This window comes from Zonotrichia albicollis, chromosome 3 (assembly GCF_047830755.1).
Source record: "Zonotrichia albicollis isolate bZonAlb1 chromosome 3, bZonAlb1.hap1, whole genome shotgun sequence".
Classification (NCBI taxonomy): domain Eukaryota; kingdom Metazoa; phylum Chordata; class Aves; order Passeriformes; family Passerellidae; genus Zonotrichia; species Zonotrichia albicollis.
In genome coordinates, this window is record NC_133821.1 from 74,490,171 (window position 1) to 74,514,608 (window position 24,438).

At 40.8% G+C, this 24,438-nt stretch overlaps 2 protein-coding genes across 3 annotated transcripts in view; one reads left to right on the forward strand and one right to left on the reverse strand.

Moving 5' to 3' along the window:
- Window positions 1-17,654, forward strand: SERINC1 (serine incorporator 1). The gene is made up of 10 exons (XM_005487765.3): window positions 1-162; window positions 6,366-6,527; window positions 8,013-8,206; window positions 11,036-11,115; window positions 11,306-11,443; window positions 12,703-12,872; window positions 12,972-13,062; window positions 14,345-14,486; window positions 14,593-14,823; window positions 16,588-17,654. The coding sequence occupies exons 1-10, from the start codon at window positions 124-126 to the stop codon at window positions 16,724-16,726; spliced, it is 1,386 nt and encodes a 461-aa protein (XP_005487822.1). The 5' UTR covers window positions 1-123; the 3' UTR covers window positions 16,727-17,654.
- The window catches only part of HSF2 (heat shock transcription factor 2), a 16,635-nt gene continuing 9,446 nt past the window's right edge, over window positions 17,250-24,438 (reverse strand). Inside the window, exons 8-13 of one of the 2 annotated variants that reach the window (XM_005487762.4) lie at window positions 23,957-24,126; window positions 22,390-22,668; window positions 21,721-21,826; window positions 20,783-20,842; window positions 20,121-20,187; window positions 17,250-19,747 (exon numbers count right to left, since the gene is read on the reverse strand). In XM_005487762.4, coding sequence (XP_005487819.1) covers window positions 19,458-19,747; window positions 20,121-20,187; window positions 20,783-20,842; window positions 21,721-21,826; window positions 22,390-22,668; window positions 23,957-24,126 — 972 coding nt within the window. In that variant the 3' untranslated portion in view covers window positions 17,250-19,457. The remainder of the gene's footprint in view (window positions 19,748-20,120; window positions 20,188-20,782; window positions 20,843-21,720; window positions 21,827-22,389; window positions 22,669-23,956; window positions 24,127-24,438) is intronic. The other variant, XM_074537904.1, reaches the window with a different exon arrangement.

Sequence of the window (24,438 nt, forward strand, 5' to 3'; positions counted from 1 at the left end):
GGAAGTGACGTGCCCGCGCCGTCAGCGGCCGGAAGCGCCGCTGGCAGCAGTAAACAACGGCGTCGGGAGCCGCGGCCGCCGCTTCCATCTTGGAGGAGCCCGAGCCCGAGCCCACCGGGGATCATGGGCAGCGTCCTGGGCCTCTGCTCCATGGCGAGCTGGGTAAGGTGGACGCGGGCGGCGCGGGGGTCCCTCCCTGCCTTTCCCTGCCCGCCGCAGGCTCGGAGCCGGCGGCCGGCGCTTCCCCTCCTCCGCAGCCGGGCCTCGCCCACCGCCTCCCCGCGCCTGTGTCACCCAGGGCGGCTGCGGCGCTGCCTTCCCTCCTGCTCCTGCGGCACGGGAAGGCTGCGGGCCCCTGCCCGGCCCCTGCCCGGCCCCATCCGAGCTCGGTCCGCCCCAGTGGCCGCGGTCCCCGCTCCGCCGGGCAGGGCTCTCTCCCCGCCGCGCTGGAGGGGCTGGGCCCCGCCGTGGTTCCTCTTTCGGGCTGCTCCCGGGATCCGCAGGGATCCGTCGGAGCCGTTTGGCCGGCGCTGTGGGGAGCTGCGTCCTTAACCCAGGCAGGCTGGCCTGCCGAGCGCCGCTCAGTCCGCGTTGCTGTGCGGGAGGGGCCGCGGTGTCCGCTGAAATCGCCTCCCCGAATCTCCAAAGAGTCCCGGTCAAATACTTTGAACTCAGCGTTTCTTTCGGGAAAATCAAAACCCGCACGTTTCCCCGATTCTAATATTTGTATTTAATGCCTCTTTCTTACGGCTTTGTCTGTAGCAGCTCCACCCTTTGTAGCATCTTTGTCTGCCGAGCCATCCTTTCCTGGCGGCGCAGTAATCCGTGGTAATGTGTCACCACGTCAGTCAGGTGATGTTTGTTCATGGGAAGCAGGAGATTGAGATGGCATTAAGACTCTTGGCACGATGCAGGAAAGCGAAGAAGTTGGTAAAGAGTCTTCAGCTGAGACACTGCTTTTTTATCAATAAGTGATATATGTTTTTCCAAGTCTTGTCCCTGTCTGTATTGACACAGTCAAGTGGTTTGTGAGTTTTTAGATGTTTGCAGTAAGAATGTCAGTAGGATTGTGAAAATCTGAATTTTTAATACCAAAAATAATTGTACCATGCATGAATCAAATTACATTACCTATTATTAAAGCATTCGTGCACACACTTCTAGTGATATAACAAGACCTCATATTTATCCAGGCTCCTACATCTGAATGTATGGGTTTTGGCTCTTCTAGTACAGAGTGACCTTTAATTAAGAGAGATGATCCATAATCCCTTAATCTCACGTACAAATTATATGAAATTATCATAGAATTGGAAAATCTGCATAAATTAACTTCCAGCCTGATATGCCTGTAAATAATCAACTAGAACACTGATAATATCCTTTTTACTAATTACTGTCAGGGCTCATTTTGCTCTCATTAACATTTTACATACTACTTAATTGTTTAGCCAGTTAGGTTTGAATTACTACTGGATATACTTAACAGTATTATTTTTAATTATTGTTAAATACTTCATGACATTGTGACTATAGGCTTTATTTCAAATACTTGAGTTAATATATACTGCATTTTCAAGTTGATAAACAGCCTTTCTGACAACTGGTTGGCGTTTGTAGTGTTTGAAGAACCCCTGTCTACTTGTTCTTGATTGTTTGTTTTTCTGCAGAGAAATTGAGCCTATTAGATAAAATTATTTCCATGAGATCATAATCTTAAATCAGATTTACTGTGAGTAGTTAACCCCTGTCCCTTCCTTTGAAGTACCCAAACAAATCAGGATGGGTAGTTTTTGTTGGTATTATTTTTCTCTTTCCCCTGATGGCTTTAAAGGGATCATTTTCTTTCCACATTTAAAACCACAGCTAATCAGCACTTAGAGCCTGTACAGCAGTTCTGAGCAGGAGCAATCTGTCCACGCTGCTCTCTAGGGATATGTCAGTACAAACTCAGCTTGTGGCTCTGAGGAGGAAGCACCCAGTGAGGGTGAGGGAGCCGCAGGACCAGGTGCTGTGGCATTGGTGTGGTGCGGGCTGTGGCACGGCCGGCAAAGCTCCCCTGCCTGTAGGGTGACGCTGCTGTCACTGCTGCTTGTGACACGCGTTGTGCTGTGCAGAGCCTCTCTGCTCAGCCTCCTGCCGTGCTTGTGTCTTGTGTGCTTTTGTGCTGTGCTGCTGCTGTGCGTGACTGCTCTGTGCTCCCCTGTGCTGATCAGGCAATGCTTCACGGTAGCATTTTTAAGGGCAGGGGGAGCCTGTCAGAGATGGGGGTGAGGCCAGTGCCATAAGAGCAGAGTCATCTCAGCAAAAGTCTTCTGCTCCTGACAGCCAGGCTTGATAAAGCAGCGCTGTTTTCCCTCTGCTGTGTCTTGCCTCTATTGTTCTCTTCTCTGAAACAGCTGAGCTGCTGTTTTGCCCTTTTAATATTCTCTGTCAAGGCAAAGATCTTGATTAATTCAGTGTCTATAAGCTTAAGAGTAGGGATGATGTAGCTGAACCCTGACTAGGCCTATCAGGGGCTTAGTGTTTCTGCACATAATTAATTCAATATATAATCATTTAGTCATTACTCCAGCAGGAAGATTATATTTAATATTAAAAACTTGTTCTGTGTACATCAAGGGCAGTAAGATTTGTCCTTCCATGATTTTGTGGGGTTTTCTGTCTCCTTCAGTATACATCTTGTTACATGTTCCTCATGCAATTTCCACTGCCCTGGGGAATGAAATGACTCTTTGCGCAGGCATGAATTAATTTTAAACCCTGCTGGCTGCTCTCAGAATAGGTGTGTGGGTTTGTCTTCTTATTTTGCCTTAGTAAACACCGTTGAGCTGCTTATTTTTCCTCAAAAATATAAAAGGATATGAGTTGCTAGGTAAGTAAAGTTTCTGGAAGGCAACAGATTTTATTCAGCTGTGTCTGAGTAACTTTTGTCTAAGCTTCCTTACAGAAGCAAATTAAAAAGTGCTTGTGGAGTAACTTTTTGTCTGCATCTGTGACTAACCTGAGTCACACTGGGGAGTTGAGCTTTGATCTCCATTGTAGTATCTTGCAAGTCAGGGTGAGTAGTTTTTGTTGGTATTATTTTTTTGCTGAAATTTTTGTGGGAGATGTGCTTTAAATTTAGGAAGAAAGTGGCACAAACTCACCTTGTCTCCTCTGCTGATAAGCTGAATTCCATGGGCTGAATGTTCCTTGGTTCCTGTTCTTTGTGAAGTCTGTAACAAGTAGTTTTGCTGGTTGTATACTGCTATTTTGTTGGAATGGTGTGTATTTTATTCTCTTTTGCCAAAGAGAGAATTGGGCTGTAATGTGATTCCTTGTGTAAGTAGCCAGCTTGTATAAATAGTGTCCTGTATCAACAGGTGTCTCTTGTTCAGAGATGGATATGCATGAGCTGTTTAGGGGCAGAAGATTTTAAGAGCTGGTGTTGGAGCTCAGACACTCCGGTGAGGTGTATGGCCTCTCTTGAGGCACATTGCTCCAGTGAGGTGGAGACAAACATCTTCATTTCAGCTGCTTCAAGTCTCTCCTGTCTGTAGAAGCATTCATGCTTGAGCTTCCACTGAGGCAAGGAGTAAGTTGCTTGAATTATTTAGGTATCTAACAAACACTGGGATGCCTTACAGAAGTGAATTTTTGTAACCAGTGCTGTCCCCATGTTTTCTGCAGCAGTTGAGCCTAATCATATATGCTATTCTGCCAAACTCAACCTTTTATTCAAAAGTATGTTTAGAAATATTAATGCAGACAGAATTAGTTCAAGAAAATAATTTTTGAACAGAGAACTGAGGTATTTTTCACTGGAAAGGTTATTTGTGTGTGTAGGAAATACTGTAAGACAGTAGTACTGTAAAATTCTGATGCATTTGCAGACAATATTTGCCATATGTTTCCTGCTTACAAAGTGTAGCTGCACCTAGTGTAGTTGCTTGCAGTCGTAGAGCAGCCTCAAAGGTCCACCTATGTCAGGACATTCCTGTGGCTGCCCTGGATGATTTGAGACCCTGGCAAGGAGCTCAGAGACCTTGGCACAGAGTCAAAAGCACCTGTGCCTTCGATTTTAGTCCATAGAAAAAATTACTGACTTTGTGTGAAGATTTACAAGCCACAGGAGTTTAAGTAGAATGATAGTTAATTTGTCACAGAGTGAAAAAGTAGAATTTTGAGATTTTAGAAGGGGGATTCAAGCAGCAAAATAAAATAATCTGGGTGTGTCCTGTCCTCCTTCTTGTCCTCCATCTTCTGCTGTGATGGTGACACTTTTCGATTGGTTTAGAGTAGAGACAGACTGCCTAACATAAGTAATAGGTATTGGAATATTATTGTAAATAAAGTACTCGGTAGTTCTTAGTATTAAAAGTCAACACCACCCCAAAGTCAGTCAGTGTGCCACAAACCAACCTGCCTGACAAATCTCAGCAGGTCAGAGAAAGAATGTAATAGATAAAATAAACAACCTTGGAAAGCAGAACCGGTGAATCTCAACTTCTTCTTCAGTCATGGGGCTAGAAAAAAAGACTTTCTAATACCTCAAGAGTCATCTCAACCACAAAACCTGAGACACCTACTCCATCTTTTATGAAGAAGAGGGCCTGAGTGAGATGATCTGGTACTCTGTCCGGGTGCGTCCTGAACACCTCCAAGTGGTGCAGACTTACCATATCCTTGGGGAGGTTGTTGCAGGGACTGGTTGCTCTCAGTGTAAGTAATTTTTTTATTATATTGAGATGAAACCTCCTATAATCAATGCATTCATATTATTTGTGCTGCACTGAGAGGAGGAGAAGGTAAAAAGGGGCAATATAATAACTATTCCATCCTGAAATACTTTTAATGAGAAGCTGCCTAGTTTCAGTGGTTTAGCAGACACATGTAATGGTGAAGTTGGCCAATTTAAAGATAATTCTGTAGCGTAGTGGAGTGAAGATTGTTGGCTCCTTGGGAAGGAACATGTGCCAAAAAGAATACAGGGAAGTTATTTAAAAGATGAAGTTTGTGGGTTCAGTGTGTGAGTCTGGTTGAAACTGTGGGAATGATAATCGGCCTTGTCCGGAGGGCTTCTCAGGAGTGTTCTGGCAGTCTGTCTGCTTTTCCCAGCAACCCCTGGGGCTCTTCCGGTAGCAGTGGACTGTTGGCATTTTTGGTTGTCATATGATTAAACTGCTGAGAACTCCTTCTGACACACACCTGTCATACTGGGTGACTGGAATGTCCTGGTCATGTGGTCTTCTAACTACTCTGTCCTTAGGTGACAGTGTGTCTCTCATACTGTGATGGACACCTGTGGATTTTGTCCCATGGTGGAGTTGTCCCTGGATATGTGCCTGGGGGAGAAGCTGGGTTTTAACTCTGTTCTGTATCTTTGTTTGTCATGGTTTGTTGTAGCTCAGAGAAGGGCAGTGATCACACCTTTTGATTGTACCTTTCCTCCTTTGGCTAATGTTTACTTGCAGGACCTTGCCTTTCTTTTGCTTCCCAAACTGTCACACTGCACGTGGCAGAGAATTGTTCCCTGCTTCCCAACCCTCTCCTGGTGAAATAGCTCCCTTTCTTTCTTCCCACAATTTTCTATGTGAGAATTAAATACAGGTAAATTTTGTCCTGTTTGGTTTTCCCCCCTTGTAGTATTACAATGTACAGCATTCCCCATGATACCATGATATTGGTATCAATATCATACAGTATTGATAGCAAATACCAACTTTTGCTGTTGATATTTGGTATCAATAACACATGTTCTGCATATTTGCTCTGTTCTTACTGTTCGTAACTTTTACATTGCATAAGTTAATTTTGCAGCCTAACAGAATCATGTGATATGTGAGTAACTGCTAATATGAAATAGTTTGCAATCTAAGATTTAGGCTGTATCACCTGTTTTGGAAATATTTATGGCCCCAGTGAGGATTTTATCCCAACTGTGCCAGGTGCTGAGAGTGTACCTACATAACAGTTGTGCTCCTATCTTTTTCCTGTGGTGTGTTTATTTAATCTCTGCAGCTGTGGAAGGGAGGATGTAGTTGCTAACAAAAGCATTCCTTGCATGTCATTTGGCTGAAATGAAATAAAATTCAAGAGAACAAAGGAGCTTGAATCCAGTCTTTATTTCTTCTGAATGGCTAAATGATTACTTCTAATCATTGAGAATATTAGAAATCAGTGATTTCACCATGCAGCGGCGCATTGGGAAGCGCTGTTGTTTGGTGGCAGTGTGGCATGTAGCAGTGTCTTAGTGGTGGGATGCATGGGATGAGTAATTTTCCATCATATCTGATGATCTGCACAGCCTGATTAAATATTGAAATCTAGTAATATAGTAATCCAAAGCTTTTTAAATAATTCATGTTCTGTCTTTTTGTCAGATACCATGCTTGTGTGGAAGTGCCCCGTGCCTGCTGTGCCGATGCTGCCCCAGCGGAAACAACTCCACCATAACTCGGCTGATTTATGCCTTCTTTTTACTTCTTGGTGTCAGCGTTGCCTGTGTGATGCTAATACCAGGCATGGAAGAGCAGCTGAAGAAGGTCAGGTTATTTATTGCTAGCATTAACAAATGTCATAAATAATAGTAATTGACATCTTGAAAAGCATGGGTTTTATTTGGAAATATGTCATTTTGTTACCAGCTGTGCTTCACGTCACCATTAATTTGTTTGTGAGTCAGAGATGTTGTGGGAAGATCCCTCTATAGGTGAAAAGCACTCTTTTGAGGTAAAGCCTCTTCTTCTCCAGAGCAGAAAAAGAAAAGATTTTGTATCAAACAAGAAAATTTATGTATGTGTACTTTCAAATTAAGAATTATTGAGATGCTTGTATTTGTGGCATCTTGGCCATTGAGATGCTTGTATTTATGGCATTGATTTTTATTGTGGTTGTGATTAAAAGAAACAACCACTAGAAGATGCCTTCTAGTTTTGTCATGCTGTACTAGTTAAAATTCTGTTTTAGTAACAAAAGTGTTTTTCACTCATCATAGTAGCCTGTTTTCCACCCAGGGAATTTAGGAAATGTTTGTAGGATCTTACAGTTTATTAGCTAAATGAAGACGCAATATAAAACTGGAGAATGGTAATGTGAATTACAGTAGAGCTTACAGGTTCACTGAACTTGGGTTGCATGTACTTCAGTTCTGTTTTGCCATCTTAAGTTTTTTTCAGTAGATTGTAGCTTTGGTTAGGCATGATTTTCATGGTTTTTCCCCCAAATTATTCATCTGTAAATCTGTATTGTAGGTTGGTGTAGTTACCACTTTAGAGCTTCAGTGAGAGCCATGTTAGTCACCCAGGAAAGAAGATTCCAGCCTTCTGAAGTATGATTTGACTTCTGAAAGATATTGCTCATGTCCTGGTAGTGACTGGAGAGAATGTTCTCAGCTGTTTCATATGGAAATTACAGACACACCTAATTGATAGTGAGGGTACTTTTTCTGGGAAAGGCTGTGTCTGTTTTAAAGAGATGTAAGCAGGCTGCCACCTCCTAGCCATGTCATAAGCCTGATTGTAACTGTCAAGTCAAATTTACATGTTCACAGATCTTTAATTATCTCTTGATTCAGATCAGCAAGGGAAAACTGCATTTCTTTGAGAAGTTCTGAAATTGCTAATAACATAAAAAACCTGTTAATAAGATCCATGTCCCACTCTCGGAAACATTCAGGGTCAGGTGGGATGGGGCCTCAAGCAACTTGATGTAGTTGAAGATGTCCTTGCCCATGGCAGAAGGGTTAGTCTAGGTGAGCTTTAAATGTCTTCTCCAACCCGAACTATTTTATGGAAAGATTTATTTTATTTTATTTTATCCTGCCTATGCAGTTTTTTTTTTCCTTGCATGTGTTTGACATTCTAGGTGGACTACAGCTAATGATGCAGCCCTTCAGTATCATATTTTCTAACTGTTAATAGTTACATAATGTTACAATATTAATAAATTGAGTATTGGAAATGTATTACTGTTCATTTACTGACAGGAAGTCTTTTAATGATGACTGATGTGTCTTGTATTTATCACAGATTCCTGGATTTTGTGATGGAGGGTTGGGAACAAGTATTCCTGGTGTGCAGGGCCACGTGAACTGTGATGTGCTGGTTGGCTACAAGGCTGTGTACCGCGTGTGCTTTGGCATGGCCATGTTCTTCCTGCTCTTCTCCTTGCTGATGATCAAAGTGAAGAGCAGCAATGACCCCAGAGCAGCGGTGCACAATGGGTAAGGTGCAGAAATGAGTACTGAGATGAGTTAGTGATTAATTTTTGTTTCATTCCACAGAGAGTTTTTCAAGAACTAAAAATATGTAGGAGTCTCATCTGAATTGTATTCCTCTTAACTTTGAAGTTTGTAAGAACTTTTTTTCTTTTCTGAACGGTTTTGTTTTAAAGGTTATAGCAGTTACACATATATATCAATATAGATGTATAAAACATATCTTTTCTCTTTCTGCTATCTTCTCAGTTGCCCCTCTGCAGAACAAAAAGAGTTATGTATCTAGTTTCTGAGCTTCCCAGTGAATTTTCATTTGTATTTCATTTTAGTTAAGATTATCAGATGGAAAAATATAGTGGAATTTCAGCTTGTGTATTGACACAAGCGGTAGTTTTCATCTCAAGTTCTGCCTATGTGTAATGTAGCTCCTTGAACCAAGGAAAAGTAAATATTTGTGAGAGGACATGATGCTAAAAAGCCTAAAACCATTTATGGTGCCTAATCTTGGTGGTCACAGTGATTGCTTAGACTACTGCTTTTTAGAGGTGACTGTGTTTAACAGAAGCTATGAGCAGCTAAGCAAAAAATTTAATTTTATACTCAGTATAGTAGGATTAAACATGTCTAACAGAAAAACAGAAAAAGCTTCAAATTATTTCTGTAGGGGAAAATAATTAAGACTGAGCAGAATATTGCTTTATTTACTTTTGGGTTTTTTTGGAAAAGAAAAAGAGAGTACGTATTAAGATATGTTAGCAAGAGTAACTCAGTTCAGCCTTTCCCTCCACCCTGCTTTGTTCAGGAGAACATGCTTGTTGCAAGCAAAAAGAAAGTGGTTCAGCTACATTCTGTATCAGAGCTCTATTGTTTTTTGGTTCTTTTTCAGAAAAAGGCACATGGTGATTTTCCATAATGACGAATGTTTTTTACCTAAATTTTTTCTAAAGTGTTTGTGATCTTCTTGATAACCTTATTTGGAGTTGTGCTCTCCAATACAAATTTAGGTACTGTTTATGCAACCCATAGCAGTATGCTCTTCTTAGCCAATCTAACATGAGCACTAGGATAAAAGGAAAAATTTAACTGTTGCTGGTAAAATATTTAATAACATTACTTTCAATACTTATGTAGTAATTCTTTACTTCAGTAATATGCATTATAGTGAACTTTATGAAAAGCAGTATGACTTTTAATTTTTGAAATTGTCTGTATCTTCAGTAACATTTTGAGATGTAATCTTTTTGTCAGTGATTTGAAATACTCAGAATATTAGGTTTTTGCATATATGTGTACTAACTCTTTCATGCTTGCATGCAAGTTAAGCTCCATTATACAATCTAGTGCCAATGTTCACATTCTCTGCTTTTTTAGTGCCAGTCAGAATGGTTTCTTGCCTCAGGTTTATGATGACAATAGAAAAAAATAAATTATATCCACAAGATAATTACTAGCTTGTACAGAATGCACAGCAGCTTTAGGTGTTATTTCAGATGACTGTTGTTTTCAGTTGTAGAATGGGGTAGAGCAGTAAGATTCATCAAAGAAGTCTAGAATTAGAGATTAAGTATATATAAACTTGAACCCATTTCCATTTCTATGATTGAGAATGACATTGATTAAAAAAGTGGATTCTAAAACTACTTTTAGTGGGGTTTGTATTGCACTGTAAATGTTACAACTTAATTCAACTTTCGGACTGAATTTTGTCACCTCTCTATATCCCAGGGATTTAGTCCATTTTGTTCTGTATTCTACACTCCTGTCATCTCACATAATTCCTCTCCACACAACTGGAATTTGTTCTTCTGATATCCATCACTTGATTGTAACAGCCAGCAGGAGAGATTAAACTTGCTAAAGTATGGGAATAAATGGGAAGGGATAGAAAACTTGAAAAACTGACAAGTGGTTGACATTGTGGGGGTGTGATACATATCTTTGTGGTGTTATATTCAGTTTTGAAGTGCATGTAGATGGCATCATGCCTGTTTTAGGAGCTGCCTGTCACTGGGATCAGAAAAAATAGTCTTTACCTCCTTACAGTTTTGTTGGCATAACAGTTTGAAGTTCTCTATGCAGGGTATATTTATACAGTTAGTGTTTGGGGTGAGTTGTTGTATCTTTGGTGAAGAATATTCCCATGTATGCTTTCTGGAAACATCTGATCTCTTTTGATGCTCTGTGAGTTCATCTCTTTTACTGGAAGAAAAATTCCAATGACACTGCCCTGAAGCAGGGACTTGGAACTTGATTGTGTCTTTTCTGTGCAGAATAAATGATTTGCTTTTGTTTTTGTGGTAAATCCTCATCAGCTCAGTAGGCCTAAAGAATCTGAAGTTGGATGGGAGGAATCTAGACGTTTGTATATTTCTCTCATGTAGGAAGTGAACCAAGACTGGTAGGGAGCTCCAGCATAATATTTTACGTCATTGTAGGCATCAATGCGATCTTTGATACTAAAAGTACAAAGAGATTTTCTAACCCATTTTTCTGATATGCAGACAAACCAACAATCTCTGTTCTGGTTTTAAACTGTTCTGGTTTAAAACGTTCTTAGGAAGAAAAAAAGCAGCTCACAATTGGCCTAATTTGGAACTCACAAGTAAGAAGATACCTCTGGGAAATGTGTCAAACTCTGTGTCAGTCTAGCACAGGTTAAGCATAATTTTTTAGAGAGCAAAAATCTTGGGCAGATAAAATTTTTATCCTGCTTCAAGTGAGGCAAGTTAAGAATGAGCAAATTAAAAAAAAAAACCCAACTCTTAAAGATGTGTATTTTATATATTAATTAGACCAGACTTAACAGTTGCCTTATTTTCTTTTATTTCCCTTTAGATTCTGGTTCTTTAAATTTGCCACAGCGCTTGCAATTAGTGTTGGAGCTTTCTTCATCCCAGAGGGACCATTTACAACTGGTGAGGGAATGTTGTCTTCCTCTGTATCATGGTGCAATCATACTTAGTTTTAAATAAAGTAAGTGCATGCTGATGTCATACAGTTTTAATTGTAGCTGTGTAACTGTAGTGCTTCTGTGTGTTTAGGGACACTGCGATGGGGGGGGTAAGCCTATGGTTCGTAACTGATTTTGTTCTACTTCTCTTCTAGTGTGGTTCTATGTAGGTATGGCTGGAGCATTCTGCTTTATTCTTATTCAGCTGGTCTTGCTTATTGACTTTGCCCATTCCTGGAATGAATCTTGGGTTGAAAAAATGGAGGAAGGCAACTCAAGATGCTGGTATGCAGGTATGGAGGGACTATACTACAGTGAAATTTTAACTTTAATTTAATGTGCGTTGTGTTAAATAAGTTACTCACTGAATAGTTCATTTTACCAATGCAGAAAGGGCTGCTTCATGCAGGAGTGTCATTTTCTCACATGTGTAGTTCAGCTCCATTGATGTCTTTCTGTTTTCAGGTTAAATAAGGGGAAGCAGGGAGAGATGCAGCAGCCTCTGAGTAATAAGATCTGTTCCCTGGGTGCAAGGCATGAGTTTCACATAATCACAGAACGGGTGAGGCTGGAAGGGAGCACAGCAGTTCATCTGATGCAGCCTCCCAGCTCAAGCAGGGTCATCCTGGAGCGCACATGGCACAGAATTGTGTCCAGATGGTTCTTGAATATCTCCAGTGAGGGAGACGCTACAACCTGTCTGGGCAATCTGTTCCAGGGTGCAGTCATACACAAAGTAAAGAAGTTCTTCCTCATGTTCAGGTGGAGCTTTCTGTGCATCATGGTATCAGAAAAGTGGCAACTGCAGCTTTTAGGGCTTTTCTTGTTTTGTTTCTTGGGTCAGTTTAGTTTTTTTTTTGTTGGGGTTCTTTAGTTTTGGGTTGTTTGTTCGTTTGTTTTGGGGGTTTTTTTGTTGTTTTTTTTTAGTCGTAGCTTTTGCTAGCTCTTCAGTGCTGATTAAAAACAAAGTAACCTGCTAGTGCATCATGTTGAGTAGAATAATCTCAAACAATTGTTTTTTCTGGTTGCCAGTTAATCATTCTTAGAAGGTATATGTGTGAAAGGTCAAGGTAGTGAAGGAGAGTAAAGTCATCTCACTGGAGAAATGTTATTTTAATAAAGTGTTTCAGATTTTATAATTTAGGTGTTTCAGAAGACAGTATGGCCTGTGTTAATTCACTGGCTGCTTCCCTATTTAGTGTTTTTTCTAAGATGTAATTTGGAAATGAGATTTTGTGTTAGCCTCTGAAGCTGAAGTATTTCTTCAGTTTCTTTTTTAAGCTGTTAGCCAGAGTGTGTCCAGTACAGCTATCTATGTTTGTTTATCCTCCTTGCTCTTCCTGGTTGCTGTTAGGGCACTGGAGAATCAAGCATGGCCTCAGGATTCCAATGTATTGTTTCTTCACGGGCTATTTGAGAACTTCTTTTACATTTCAGTGCCCAGAATTCTTGTTGTATATCGTATCCCATACTTGATAATCATGCAGTATTTATTCCAATCATAGTAGTCTCTGTTATTAACCAGTTTAACTATGGTTTTGTTTCTTTACAGCTCTCCTCTCAGCTACAGCTGTCAACTATCTGCTGTCTCTGGTAGCTATTGTCTTGTTTTATGTTTATTACACTCATCCAGAAGGTTGTTCTGAAAACAAGACATTCATCAGTGTTAATATGCTCCTGTGCATTGGTGCTTCTGTAATGTCAATTCTGCCAAGGATTCAGGTACGATTTTAATTCTGTTACCTCCTGTATTATCACAATATAATTGTGCCTGCAACTTTTGATTGCCTAACTTCCCTGTTCTGTGACTCCTTTGTGTAGGAATCTCAGCCAAGATCTGGTTTGCTGCAGTCTTCAGTGATCACAATTTACACAATGTATTTGACTTGGTCAGCCATGACCAATGAGCCAGGTAAGTGTAGTAACAATGTAGAGCATTTTGGGTAACCAGTTCAGCAATAGATTGTACTTCCACTTCTTGCAGGGCAGCATTAGAGCAGGGTAACAGAATGTGCATATGGTAGGGCTCAGCTACATGTCCTGCTGGGAGCCCACTCTCCTGAGGGATAGGAAGGGATGGGCAGCAGGGAGGGGGGGCAGGGTCTGCGTGGCTGGTCCAGGCAAGCTCCCTTGAGGGGGAGAGAGAAGCAGAGTGCCACTTCTTCTGGTGGTGCTCACCTTTTCCTCCCCCAAAGCCACGCTCCCAGCAACAATGTGGGATGCATAAAATAGCAACATGGCCTTGCCCACACATCTCTGAGCTCCCTGCCTCTGCAACCAGCATGCTAAGATTGTGTCTTGTATGGCATGTAATTCTGCTCTTTACTGGCAGAACTGCAGTATTCTAAAGCTTAGATTTCTAAAGCAGATCAGTGCAACTCCCCTGAGGAGTCCAGGAGTTTCATATCTCTACCAAGTTTCATGTTTCTTAGGTGACCAAGATGCTACTGATTATATTTTTCCAAACTGAGGATTTATAACAAGTATTAATAAATGTTGTCAATGTTTATTGTGACTGGAAACAGTTGAATGTCTCTAAAAAAAAACAAGTGCAGAAATTATGATGATTAAAATAAATCACCAGATATTGATTTTAGTGGTTTTAATTGGGTCTCTGACCCTTTTGTCTTAGCTGTGGACAGTCTTCTGTGCTTCTGTGTCATGGAATACATGAGTCATCTAATTCAGGCAGTCATTATGGGAAAATAAGATTGTCTACTACTTTCAGCTGTTGCATCAGTGTTACCTGTGGATGCTGTGGGTTGGGAACCACTCATAATAAAAAACTGACTTACTGGCATTGTTTTCCATTTCTGGGATGACTTGGGTACCCCATCTATAGAATATGTTTGTCAAACCTGTTTTCTAGCAGTAGAATTTCTGAAGCTTATTATACAGAAATTTCTGTTTTGTTGCATCTAATTATGTCAGATGGAATAGTAAAGCAGTTGATGCATATCTTACATAAGTTCAGAATCCTTTTATCTGCTCAAAGACATAGATTTTTATGCCATATACTGTCATTTCCCTGCTCTAGAGAGATTCAGTAGGCTAAAATTAAATTCAAATTTCACTTAAAGACTGTCACAGTCACGACGTTCCTTTCTATTTCTGTGCATTCAGCATGGAAGTGTGCTATTAAATATTTGTCCTGTTCTTGTTTTATATAAGTTCTAATGCAGTTTCCCTCACAGACAGGCGCTGTAACCCCAGTCTGCTGAGCATCATTGGTTACAACAGCACCACCATTCCAACCCAAGGTCAGGTAGTGCAGTGGTGGGACGCGCAAGGGATTGTAGGACTGGTTTTGTTTCTGCTGTGTGTTCTCTATTCAAGGTAAGATTCCTTTAAAAAATACATTAATTTGTATCACTTCTTATTGTTGGATATGAAATTGTATTTATTTGGGTATCTCTACCATGTCCTTTCCTGTCACATCCAGCATCCGGACATCCAACAACAGCCAAGTTAACAAGCTGATGCTGACCAGCGATGAGTCAACGCTGATAGAGGATGGAATGCCCAGGAGTGATGGCTCCCTTGATGATGGAGATGATGTTCACCGAGCTATAGATAATGAGAGGGATGGAGTTACTTACAGTTACTCCTTCTTCCACTTCATGCTTTTCCTGGCATCACTGTATATCATGATGACACTTACCAACTGGTACAGGTATGTATGTTTGATTAGATGTTGTGCTGATAATGAGCTTACAAGAGGCTGTCTGTCTCTGGACAAGGAGGCACAAGTTGCATGCTCTGGAATGTCGGTCTTGAGTGAGCCTTCTCAAGGGAAGTGTATCTGAAAACTGTAGCCAGCCTTGTTCACAAGTGCCTGCCATATTTTCTAGGATGATTTGTGTTATTCACTGAACTGCTGAAATGCATCCTGCTAAAGTGAACAGGATAAAGTCTTACATTATATAACAATTAAAAATTAGTAAACACTAGGCCCATGTCTAGTACAGAGAGCTAGAAAAAGGACATGTTATATCAACAGGTCAAGGGGAAGGTGTTTCTTCCCATCTCCTCCAGTTCTGGGGCTTCCCAGTATGAGAGAGACATGGGCATATACTGGAGAGAGTCCAGCAAAGGGCCACAAAGACGATTAAGGGACTGGAGCATATGTGACATATGAGGAGAAGCTGAGAGAGCTGAGACTGTTCCGCTTGGAGAAGAGAAGGCCCAAGGGGTGTCTCACCAATGTGTAGAAACACCTGAAGGAGGTGTGCAAAGAAGATGGAGCCAGGAATTTTCAGTGGTGCCCAGTGACACGGCCAGAGGCAAAAGGCACAAACTGAGACACATGTGGTTCCCTCTGAACATCAGGAAACATTTTTTCATTGCTAGGGTGACTGAGCACTGGTGCAGGTTGCCAGGGGAAGTTGTGGAGTTTCCATTCTTGGAGGCACTCCAAAGCTAGCTGGGGCAGCTGGATTTAGGTGTCCCCGCTGGAACAGTGGAGCTGGACTTAAGAACCTTCAGTAGTTTCTTCCAACCACAGCCATTCTCTGATGGGGCTTGGTGGAAGGAAATTATGTTGTCTGATCCTTGGAAAAAATTCTAACAATAAAATAGTCCTCCTGTGTGTGAACTGTTGCTAACAGCTAGATCAGATCAGAATTAAAAAATACAGCTTATGGTCTCTAGTTACATGGCAAAGAACAATTTGTATCGAAAAAGCAACACTAAAAGGTACTTCCTTCAGAAATAACTCTTAAATAGATAGTCCTGCTGTGAAATTGATTTGTGGTCCTACTTGGGCCCAATATGATATCAAGATGATCAATTTCTCTAGGTGGTGTGTTGCCTTGTTCTTCTAAAGTTCTTCTAAGCCTTCTGATGTTTACATTTTTGTAATGGAATTTCTCACACACTTTTCTTGTAAATAATGATTGTTTTGCATTCCTTTCTGGAGGAGAGAATTGATGGACTGTTGGTTTGACCAGTATGGTTGGAGAGGTGGCAATTTCATCCTCCAATCCATGGTCATTTTAGAATTCTGTAAATAGTGAGGTCGGGAAATAAATGTGCTCTTTTTGCCTTGGACATCTCAGCGTGTGAGTGTCATTCGTGTCATATTGCAACAGTGGTGTCCTTTGGCAAGGCAGAATACATTCTCTTTGTTTTTAAGTGCCATCCATTTACTGCCTTTCTGCAGATTTGTTAGAGATTCCTAGTAATTATTTCTGCTTTTTGGCAGCTTCTCATACTGAGTATTTTTTGTGCTGTTGTTGTTTTTCCGCCTCCTGTGACACCTACATATAAGTGGTGTTCTTGTACAGAGTGGTGTGAACTGCCTGGGAGAAGGGTCCTTTGGGGTGTGTGAATTGAGAATGATCTCCTGTGAAAACAGTGTTGAAGGGTAGCTTAGAACACAAGTATGTTATATTGAAAAAAATTGCAAATGATCCTTTGTCTTTTCCTTGGTTCACAGCCCGGATTCTTCGTACGAGACAATGACCAGCAAGTGGCCGTCGGTGTGGGTGAAGATCTCTTCCAGCTGGATTGGCATCGTGCTGTACGTGTGGACTCTGGTGGCTCCGCTGGTTCTCACCAACCGCGACTTTGACTGAGCTGTGCTGCTCTGGAGGAGGCTGTGGTAGCACCACGCGTCCCTGAAACAAACAGTATTCCAGCTAGTAGTGCGGCTGTAAATACATGTGTGTGTGCTGTCCAGGTAGTATTCCCTGCTTTGTCCTGCATGAGTACCTTGAATCATGTCTTGTCATTTCAGTAAATGACTTTTTATAGCTGAGCTCAGTGGTAATTGCTATAACGATGGTTTTCAGAGGATTACTCCTCCTTTGAGTGCTTTGGGAGCACGAGATGTAAGATCGAGAGCTTGGGGAAGTATGTTTTCTTCCCCCTCAATTGCATTAAATGGTTGTAGGAAAAGAAGTGCAAGTGTTAATTAGGGTAATTAAACAGTGCTAGGTCAGGCTTTACAAGTGAAGAGGGTCTGCCTTTGATGATCCCTGTTGCCTTGATTCCTAAGTAAGCCTTGAGTAAGTGTTGTTAGACTCAGAGGAGCACTGTGGGTTCACTGGATGTCTTGCAGCACTTAAGACACTACCAGCCTGACTTTTCCCATGCCGAGGGCAGCGGTACCTTCAGCACAGATGGGAGGGGGAAAACTTGCACCTGGAGCTGCAGAGGAGCCAGTCCAGTGTGCCCCACTGCACACAGGACAGGCACCCTGGGGAGAATACCCTGGTATCAGAAGCATGTTTTTAAGGCACCTGTTTACAATGTGCATCTACATAGTATTATTGGTTTTTAAAGTAGTTTAAGTAGCATAGCTGTGCTGTAATTTATTGCTGTTTTGTGTGCCACTTTATTGGCTAAGCTACAATCATGAAGTTTGCAAGGAGCTGAGTGGTAAAAGCTGTGTAAGCCCTTTGGAGAAATTGAGTATTATGATAAAAAAAAAATGCAGAGAAAAAGAAGCACTGAAGTTACAATAACTAAAGGAGGTTTGCATTTACTGAGGCTTCAACTGAAGGGTTTCTTAAAATATTTGGGGCTCTGAATCTTGAAATCTTTTACTGTATTAGGTATTTTGCTTGTTGTCCATTGCCAGAGATGGACTTGAGCCTAGAAAGTCTAAATCTAGGCATAGTTCCTGTGCAGTTACAAAATCTTGAAATGCTTTTGTGCTTGCTGCTTTGTGACTGAAGTACATAAGCTGCATAATTTCTCTGTTACTTGCTACAACTTGAGCCTAGAGCCGCCTGACTGGGAGTGACCCTGGAGCCTGCAGCAGATGTCATGCTCATCCCTTTCTGTGGTGTTTGTAACTGTGACTTCCTGTTGCTATTCTCTAAGCTTTTATTTTAATTCTGCACCTGAACACTGACATTTACTGCAAAAAATCTGACATGTCAAGTCGAACTTGAGACAGTAATGGAAAGATTAGTAAAGGCTTGTAATAATTTGGAATATGTTGTTACCTTATTAATAAATAAATTTGGATGAAGATGTCCCATGACTTTTGATGTCTCCTGCTGCTGCCGGATGTGGCTATTGCAAGGGTTTGTGTACCCTTCTCACCCTCTCTTCTGGGGCTGCTTTGTAGCACTGTCAGGTTCTGAGAAGAACCAACAGTGCTGCAGAGCACACCTGTAACCCCCTGGGTGAAGTTCTCTGACAGTCCTATGCCCTTGGCAGCCATGTCCCAGTAAACACTAATGTGCTTTGCACCTGGAACTGCATTCTTGCTTCATCAACTGCTGCCACCTCACTGGATCACACCTGTTTAAATTTGGGTAAAACACCTGAACATGGCTTCTACAGTCCTGTAACAAAGTTCCTGAGTCCTGTAGCAAAGAACAAATGGCTGAATTCAGAAAATGGGCAGACTGCTCTGTCTATGGATTCAGCTCCTTGTAGAAGTGGCCAGATAACTCCTTTGGAAAAAAACCTTGGATCCACTTCCAGAGCTGGGGAATGTGGCTTTTGTGTTGCATGTATGAAGTTAATAAAACCTAGTTTTCTTTCTTCTTTTGGAGGCTTATCAATAAACCTGTCAGGCTGGACATAATGAAACTACTTTCCAGGAACTGAGCACAGCAGACCTTGCACAGCTACTAGGATAGGAAAACAAGATGCTGTTAAATCCATAACCACCTGGCACACAGAATAAGAGACAAACTTTTGACAAGTATCACACTTAAGTAACATTTATTTTGTCAGCATAGATGGTCCAAGTTAAAAGTACTCATGCAGTCATGGGGCCTGGCAGCTGTCAACAACTTTTCCCCAGTTTGTGCTATGTGTGAGCACTTCCACTGAAGTGAAAGTAAGGCAGAACCAAGATTTAGCAAGGTACAGGCACTTTGTTCCCCGTTGAAGCAGGGAAAAAAAAAGCCTACATCAGGTCCTGGTCCCCCCACCCCAAAAAAGCCTCATGTGTGTTAAACAAAATGTAAAAAATAAAACCCCCAAAATACAGAAAGTCAGTGTTCCCTAACCATACACTACTAGTTTATGTCATCATATGTAAGACAAGAAGTATAAGAAACCAGAAACCAAAGCTCACTATTGACAAGTGTTGGTTACTTGCAGTACGAGCAACGTGGGCAACACCAAGTGTTCACAGCAGTGCAGCAGGAGCCGGGCTCAGCAGTGCCAGCTGTGCCTGGTGGCTTGTCTAACTCCATAGCTAAACAACTGCTTGTATAAGATAGGAAAGGTACTTCAGATTCCACATATCTGGTTACATAAAACAGTGATGTACAAAAAACTCTCATACCAAACAATATTCTAAATAAACAGTTCATGACTATATACAGAGCCTCCCTCACATCAGTTATCCAAGAAGGACATGTCTGTGTCCATGGGTGCAGGGGCAAGTTCACACAGGTAGAACAGTGTGGCCTCACTCGCCTCTGCCTCCGTCAGTGGCTCCAGACGCACCAGTTTGCTCTGGGTGGGCTGGGGATCCAGGCTGCTCTCCAGGAGCTCGTCCCCTTCCAGGGATTTCTCAGCAGTGGAAAGAGTTTCAGCTGTGAAGCCCCCACTCTCAACAGCAGAGCCTGGGTTCCCATCGAGGAATGCAAGGAGTGGAAAAGCAGTGTAGTGTATCAGCTGCTTATCTGTGGGGAAAAAAAATGCCCAGAATATCAATTAATGTGCCTTACTACATGCAGAAGGAAAAAACAAAATCCAACCCACACTATTTATCTAAAGAATAATTACTAAACTAGATAGGTGTTTGTGTTTTTAAAGAATTGTTATGTTCATGTGTAACATTATTAGTGCAGATTCACCCGCAAAACATCAGTTTCTCTGCATCTAGTGCAGACAAAAATCTAAAAAGCAAATATACTAAGTATTGTGTTTTGGTTATTTATCAGCATAACATAAAATCAGATAAGGAGCAAATATCTGAGATGGCTTTTAGAGTAATGTTCAACTGTGGAAACGTTTCAATAGATGACTACAACTAAACTGATCTGGGCTTAGTACCTTGCATTTCCTGTGAAGCTGCTGGACCAGCACTATTCTTGTTAGCTTCTTTTCCCTTTGTCTCCACCTGGGAACAAAAGCAAACTTTTAAAATATACTTTTAAAACTTGTCCCAATGCTACTGGAGAACAGCTGAACGACTACGACAAATATTTTTTTATTTGCGATAAGATGCAGTGGTATAATCAGTATTATCCACACTAACATACCTTGGCTGAGAAAACATGAAATGGAAACACAGACTACAAAGCAAGAACCAAAACTGATGCTTTAAATGAACTGGACAAATTCAAAGCGCTACATCTTTGCTTCACTGCTTATTACTGGTTTCTCTTCCCACCAGACAATACAGATGAAACCATTCTGATAGAAGTGCATATCATGTTTGCAAATAAAAAAATCTCGGGGATATAAAAGTCAAGGGACTGGTATAATGTAGAGGTAATACAAGTTTTAAAGGGCACTGCTAATTAATTAGGGTGCTTTTTACTTTGTTGTTTAAAGCCCAACAGGATGAACTCAGCTGCAGTCTTCCTATTCTCATGCAAGTCTTAAAAGCCAGAGCACAAAGTGCCATGATTCCAGTAAAGAAAACAGCAAAAGATGAGTGAATTTTGCATCTCTCACTAGTGCATATGTTGAGCAATGGATTTAAGACTTACTTTGGTATTAGTGATATGATCATGATCTGTGGGATTCATCTGCACAGAACTTGTAAAAAGCTGAATAAGACAAAAGACATCCAAGTTTTAGGTATCTCAGTGTTGCTATTAAGAATACAAGACCATTGCTTCTGTATGTGTGAGAAAAACCCCTGTACTTATTCCACCCTCTATGAGGACTGGAGACTACGTCGAATTCCATGAACCCTGACCACAAAAGAAACAACTGTATGGCATCTAACATGGTTTGTTGCAGTCCTAAAACACCAATTTCTACTGACACTGCTGCATGGATAATTCTGTCTGCAAGATGGATGAAATTGCAAGTGACACCAAGCTGGAAGGAGCCGTCAGTAAGTGGAGAGCAGAGGTGATTTTAAGAGGGATCTCAGTGAAGTGAGAGGGGGCCAACAGCACTCCAGCAGGTTCAGCAGCCACGTGTCACCAGGAGCCAGTAACCTCATGCACTGGGGCTCAGGTTAGGCTTAAGGAACAAATGGACAGGGAGCAGCACTTCAGAGGGGACATGTGAGGCATGGCAGACAACACCCTGCTACCAGCCAGCAATGTGGTCTTGCAACAGGGAGGAAGGTTCTTTTTAACCCCAGTTATTGAGAAGACCAAAGATAATGTGCTGGGTTATTTCCAAGCAAGAGTATTAATTGACTTGACGTCTAAGTTCACATCACAACAAATATCAGCATTATTTCATTAAGCAAGTCACTGGTCAGTAAGAAACTTAAGCATTCACTTGAGCAGTGCTGTAGCATTAAGACTTATACCAGTGCTCCAGAAACTCATAAAAATTTATAACTTTGCTTTGTAAAGAGAAGGAAAAAAAGATCATTTGTGATTTCAATCCATATTAAACAGCAACAATACACACAAATGTTTCCTATAGCCTATTATGAAAATACTTAATTTTAAGTCAAAATTACATCAACCAGGAGATCTGGATCTATGCTGAACTGTCGTCCTGACAACATAGCCTGGAAGTCCTCTAAACTGCAGTCGATACTGTCCAGATAATCCAGAAGTTCAACTCTAGAAGGCAAACAGTATTTTATTGCTGTATCCCTTAATAAAGTAAGAGAAATCCTTAAGTAAGCTTTACACAGATGTACTACATGCATCTAAAAATCTTTACCAGAACTAGAATGAACTAAGTCTTTCACAAGAAATGACCTCTGGAAAAATGAAGACTTTTAGCCTCTTTAGAAGAGAACCCAAGTCAGCAGACAGGTGCTCTGGAATAGGTATCACAGGAATCATGTCAATATAACACTATTACATGACATTAGCAGAGATGCAATTCTTGCACAGCCCTAATGGGTCTAATTCACCTGCAGGAATGACAAAAATAAATCCTGACGATTTCAGCAATCTCCAAAACATTACACTGCCAGATTAAACAACTCACTCACTTAACAATTAAAATCAGAGGTCGCATCTTAAAATACTTAAAATAGAAGAATCTTCAGAAACTGGATGGAATATCAGTAGCCTGTAAGTTTAAAGTTCTCAGCAGAAACTGCTTTTCAGTTCTTTTTACTTCAGTCAAATAATCAGTTCTAATACTAGAAAAAACAAAAGACCAGACTACTTACTTTCCAAGAAGATTTATATTCTGTGAAATTACTCCATTTTCATTGAGTATGGAATCCATCACAGAGACTGGGTCTTCAGCAGTTGAAGTTGACTGGTTATTCAGCTGTACAGCACTTGACATGAGCGGGCTCGTGCTGTCACTGACATGGCTGGCTGGAGCATTACCTGGGACAGCAACTGATTCAGTGTTTTTATCCCCTTGAATTACAGGGGCATATTCATCTTCATTATCATCTTCCACAATTACAATATCAGGAGAATGGTAGCTACAGCTACAGCTGTAATGTGAGATAAATTAATTACAGCATTTCATACACACTTAAATGGGTATTATTCCACAGGTTTAGTTACCTCTCACTTCAGTCAAGCTACTATCAGGAAAGAGCCTTTTTCTACTTCTTTTTAATACTAAACACAACAAGATACTCGAAATATCTTTCATTGATACAGTTCTGTAATGATCAATACAATTAACGCAGCTCAGTTAGCAGACACTCTTGTGCCAGACTACAGTAACCAACTGCTAAAGAGCTATAGGAACACTGACACTTCTGTCATTAGAACCACTATAAGCTTGCATATAAACGTGAAGTATGTACCACATAACACAAGGTCACCAAGACAGACAGACAGACAGACAGTATATATTTTGCCTATTTCCTGTTGAACAGCATCAACTCTGGAGCACCCACAACAAAGCATCCCAGTCAACAGGTTTGTAGTTAACCTTATTATGCATACCAGGAACAAAACCTGAAAACCAAGAGCGAGCCTCAAATGATTTGCTTTCATGCCTATTCTGGTTCTTAACCCTTAAGAAGCTGTTAGTTACGCTGCCTCTCTATCACAGCCTTTTTTTCATGAAGCTCTTCTATCAGAGAATGCATTCCCAGGCATCAGCTGAGCAAGAACAACAGTGCCAATTCAAGTATAAGCTACAAATATTATTTTTTTTTCCTTGAGGCATAATACAGGCCCTATCAGTCCAATGCTACTCAAGAAGAGAGCTGCATCTAAATCCTTGGACCGAGTTTCAATTTGATTGTAGCTGAAACATGAAGAACTTCTGTAGCACTGGAGTACAGACTGGAAGGAACTCAATTACAAAAAACAATTGGACTACAAAAAACCCAGAACCATGAAATTAATTGGCTTAATGCAAGGACCAAAATCTGACATACACCACATGTAAATTTTTCTCCACAAAAACCTGGAAAAACAAGGGAAGTCATTCCTATCTGTACTCACAATCAAAAAGTAAAGAAGACTTGTCTTACTCTAGCTTTAGTATATTTAACTATTATGCAATAATACATATTGCTTTCACCAGTTTCTATCTATCCTCCCGATATTAAAACTCCAACAGCCAATTAACTATTTTGGAACAAATCCAGAGGTCAGTAAGTCAAAAGCTAGTGTGAATTCACAGATGAAGTTTCTGTATGTGCAGAAGTACTGAATAATCCTAACCACCTCACCAAAAAAATTATCTAAGACATCTGAATTAGTGCATGTTATACAACACTGAAAGTCATTTATCAACACAAACATGTTGAGACTTCTTACTTGGAAGAATCCGAAGTGGTATCTTCACTTGTTTCTGGTGTAACAGGAAGATTTTCTTCATCAGCCATGGGATGTTCTTCCTCACCCACATCCTCAGTGACATCATAAATAACAATGTCATCTGAAATCTGTTCCCTTTTTTTTAAGCCCTCATTTCTGTTGAGAGGTACCTGAGAATTATTTTTAAAAGAGTCATGGTAGAGGGACAATGAGCTTCAGCATTTTGACAGTTATCACTGAATCTTAAAATGCTTCACATCTAATGAAGTCTTAGAGTTTTTTTTACACCTTGGAGATTACAAGCTGTTTGTATAGATCTATGTTTAATAGAAAAAGCTATACAAGTAAATAAACATGCTGGAGAATAACAGCTATAGGAAAAAGAATTGGTAAATACTACAGGTGTAGAAATAAAATTATATTAGCACTGACAGACAATAGAACTAAAAATATTAAAACAGTGACTGCTGTTTAAACAATAC

What these genes read in the sequence shown, in the direction of transcription:
- SERINC1 (XM_005487765.3), top strand. Translation starts at nt 124, where the DNA reads ATGGGCAGCGTCCTGGGCCTCTGCTCCATGGCGAGCTGG. An exon ending in AGAGCAGCGGTGCACAATGG is followed by an intron (nt 8,207 to 11,035) that starts GTAAGGTGCAGA and finishes ATTTCCCTTTAG; the next exon opens with ATTCTGGTTCTTTAAATTTG. An exon ending in CAATTCTGCCAAGGATTCAG is followed by an intron (nt 12,873 to 12,971) that starts GTACGATTTTAA and finishes TCCTTTGTGTAG; the next exon opens with GAATCTCAGCCAAGATCTGG.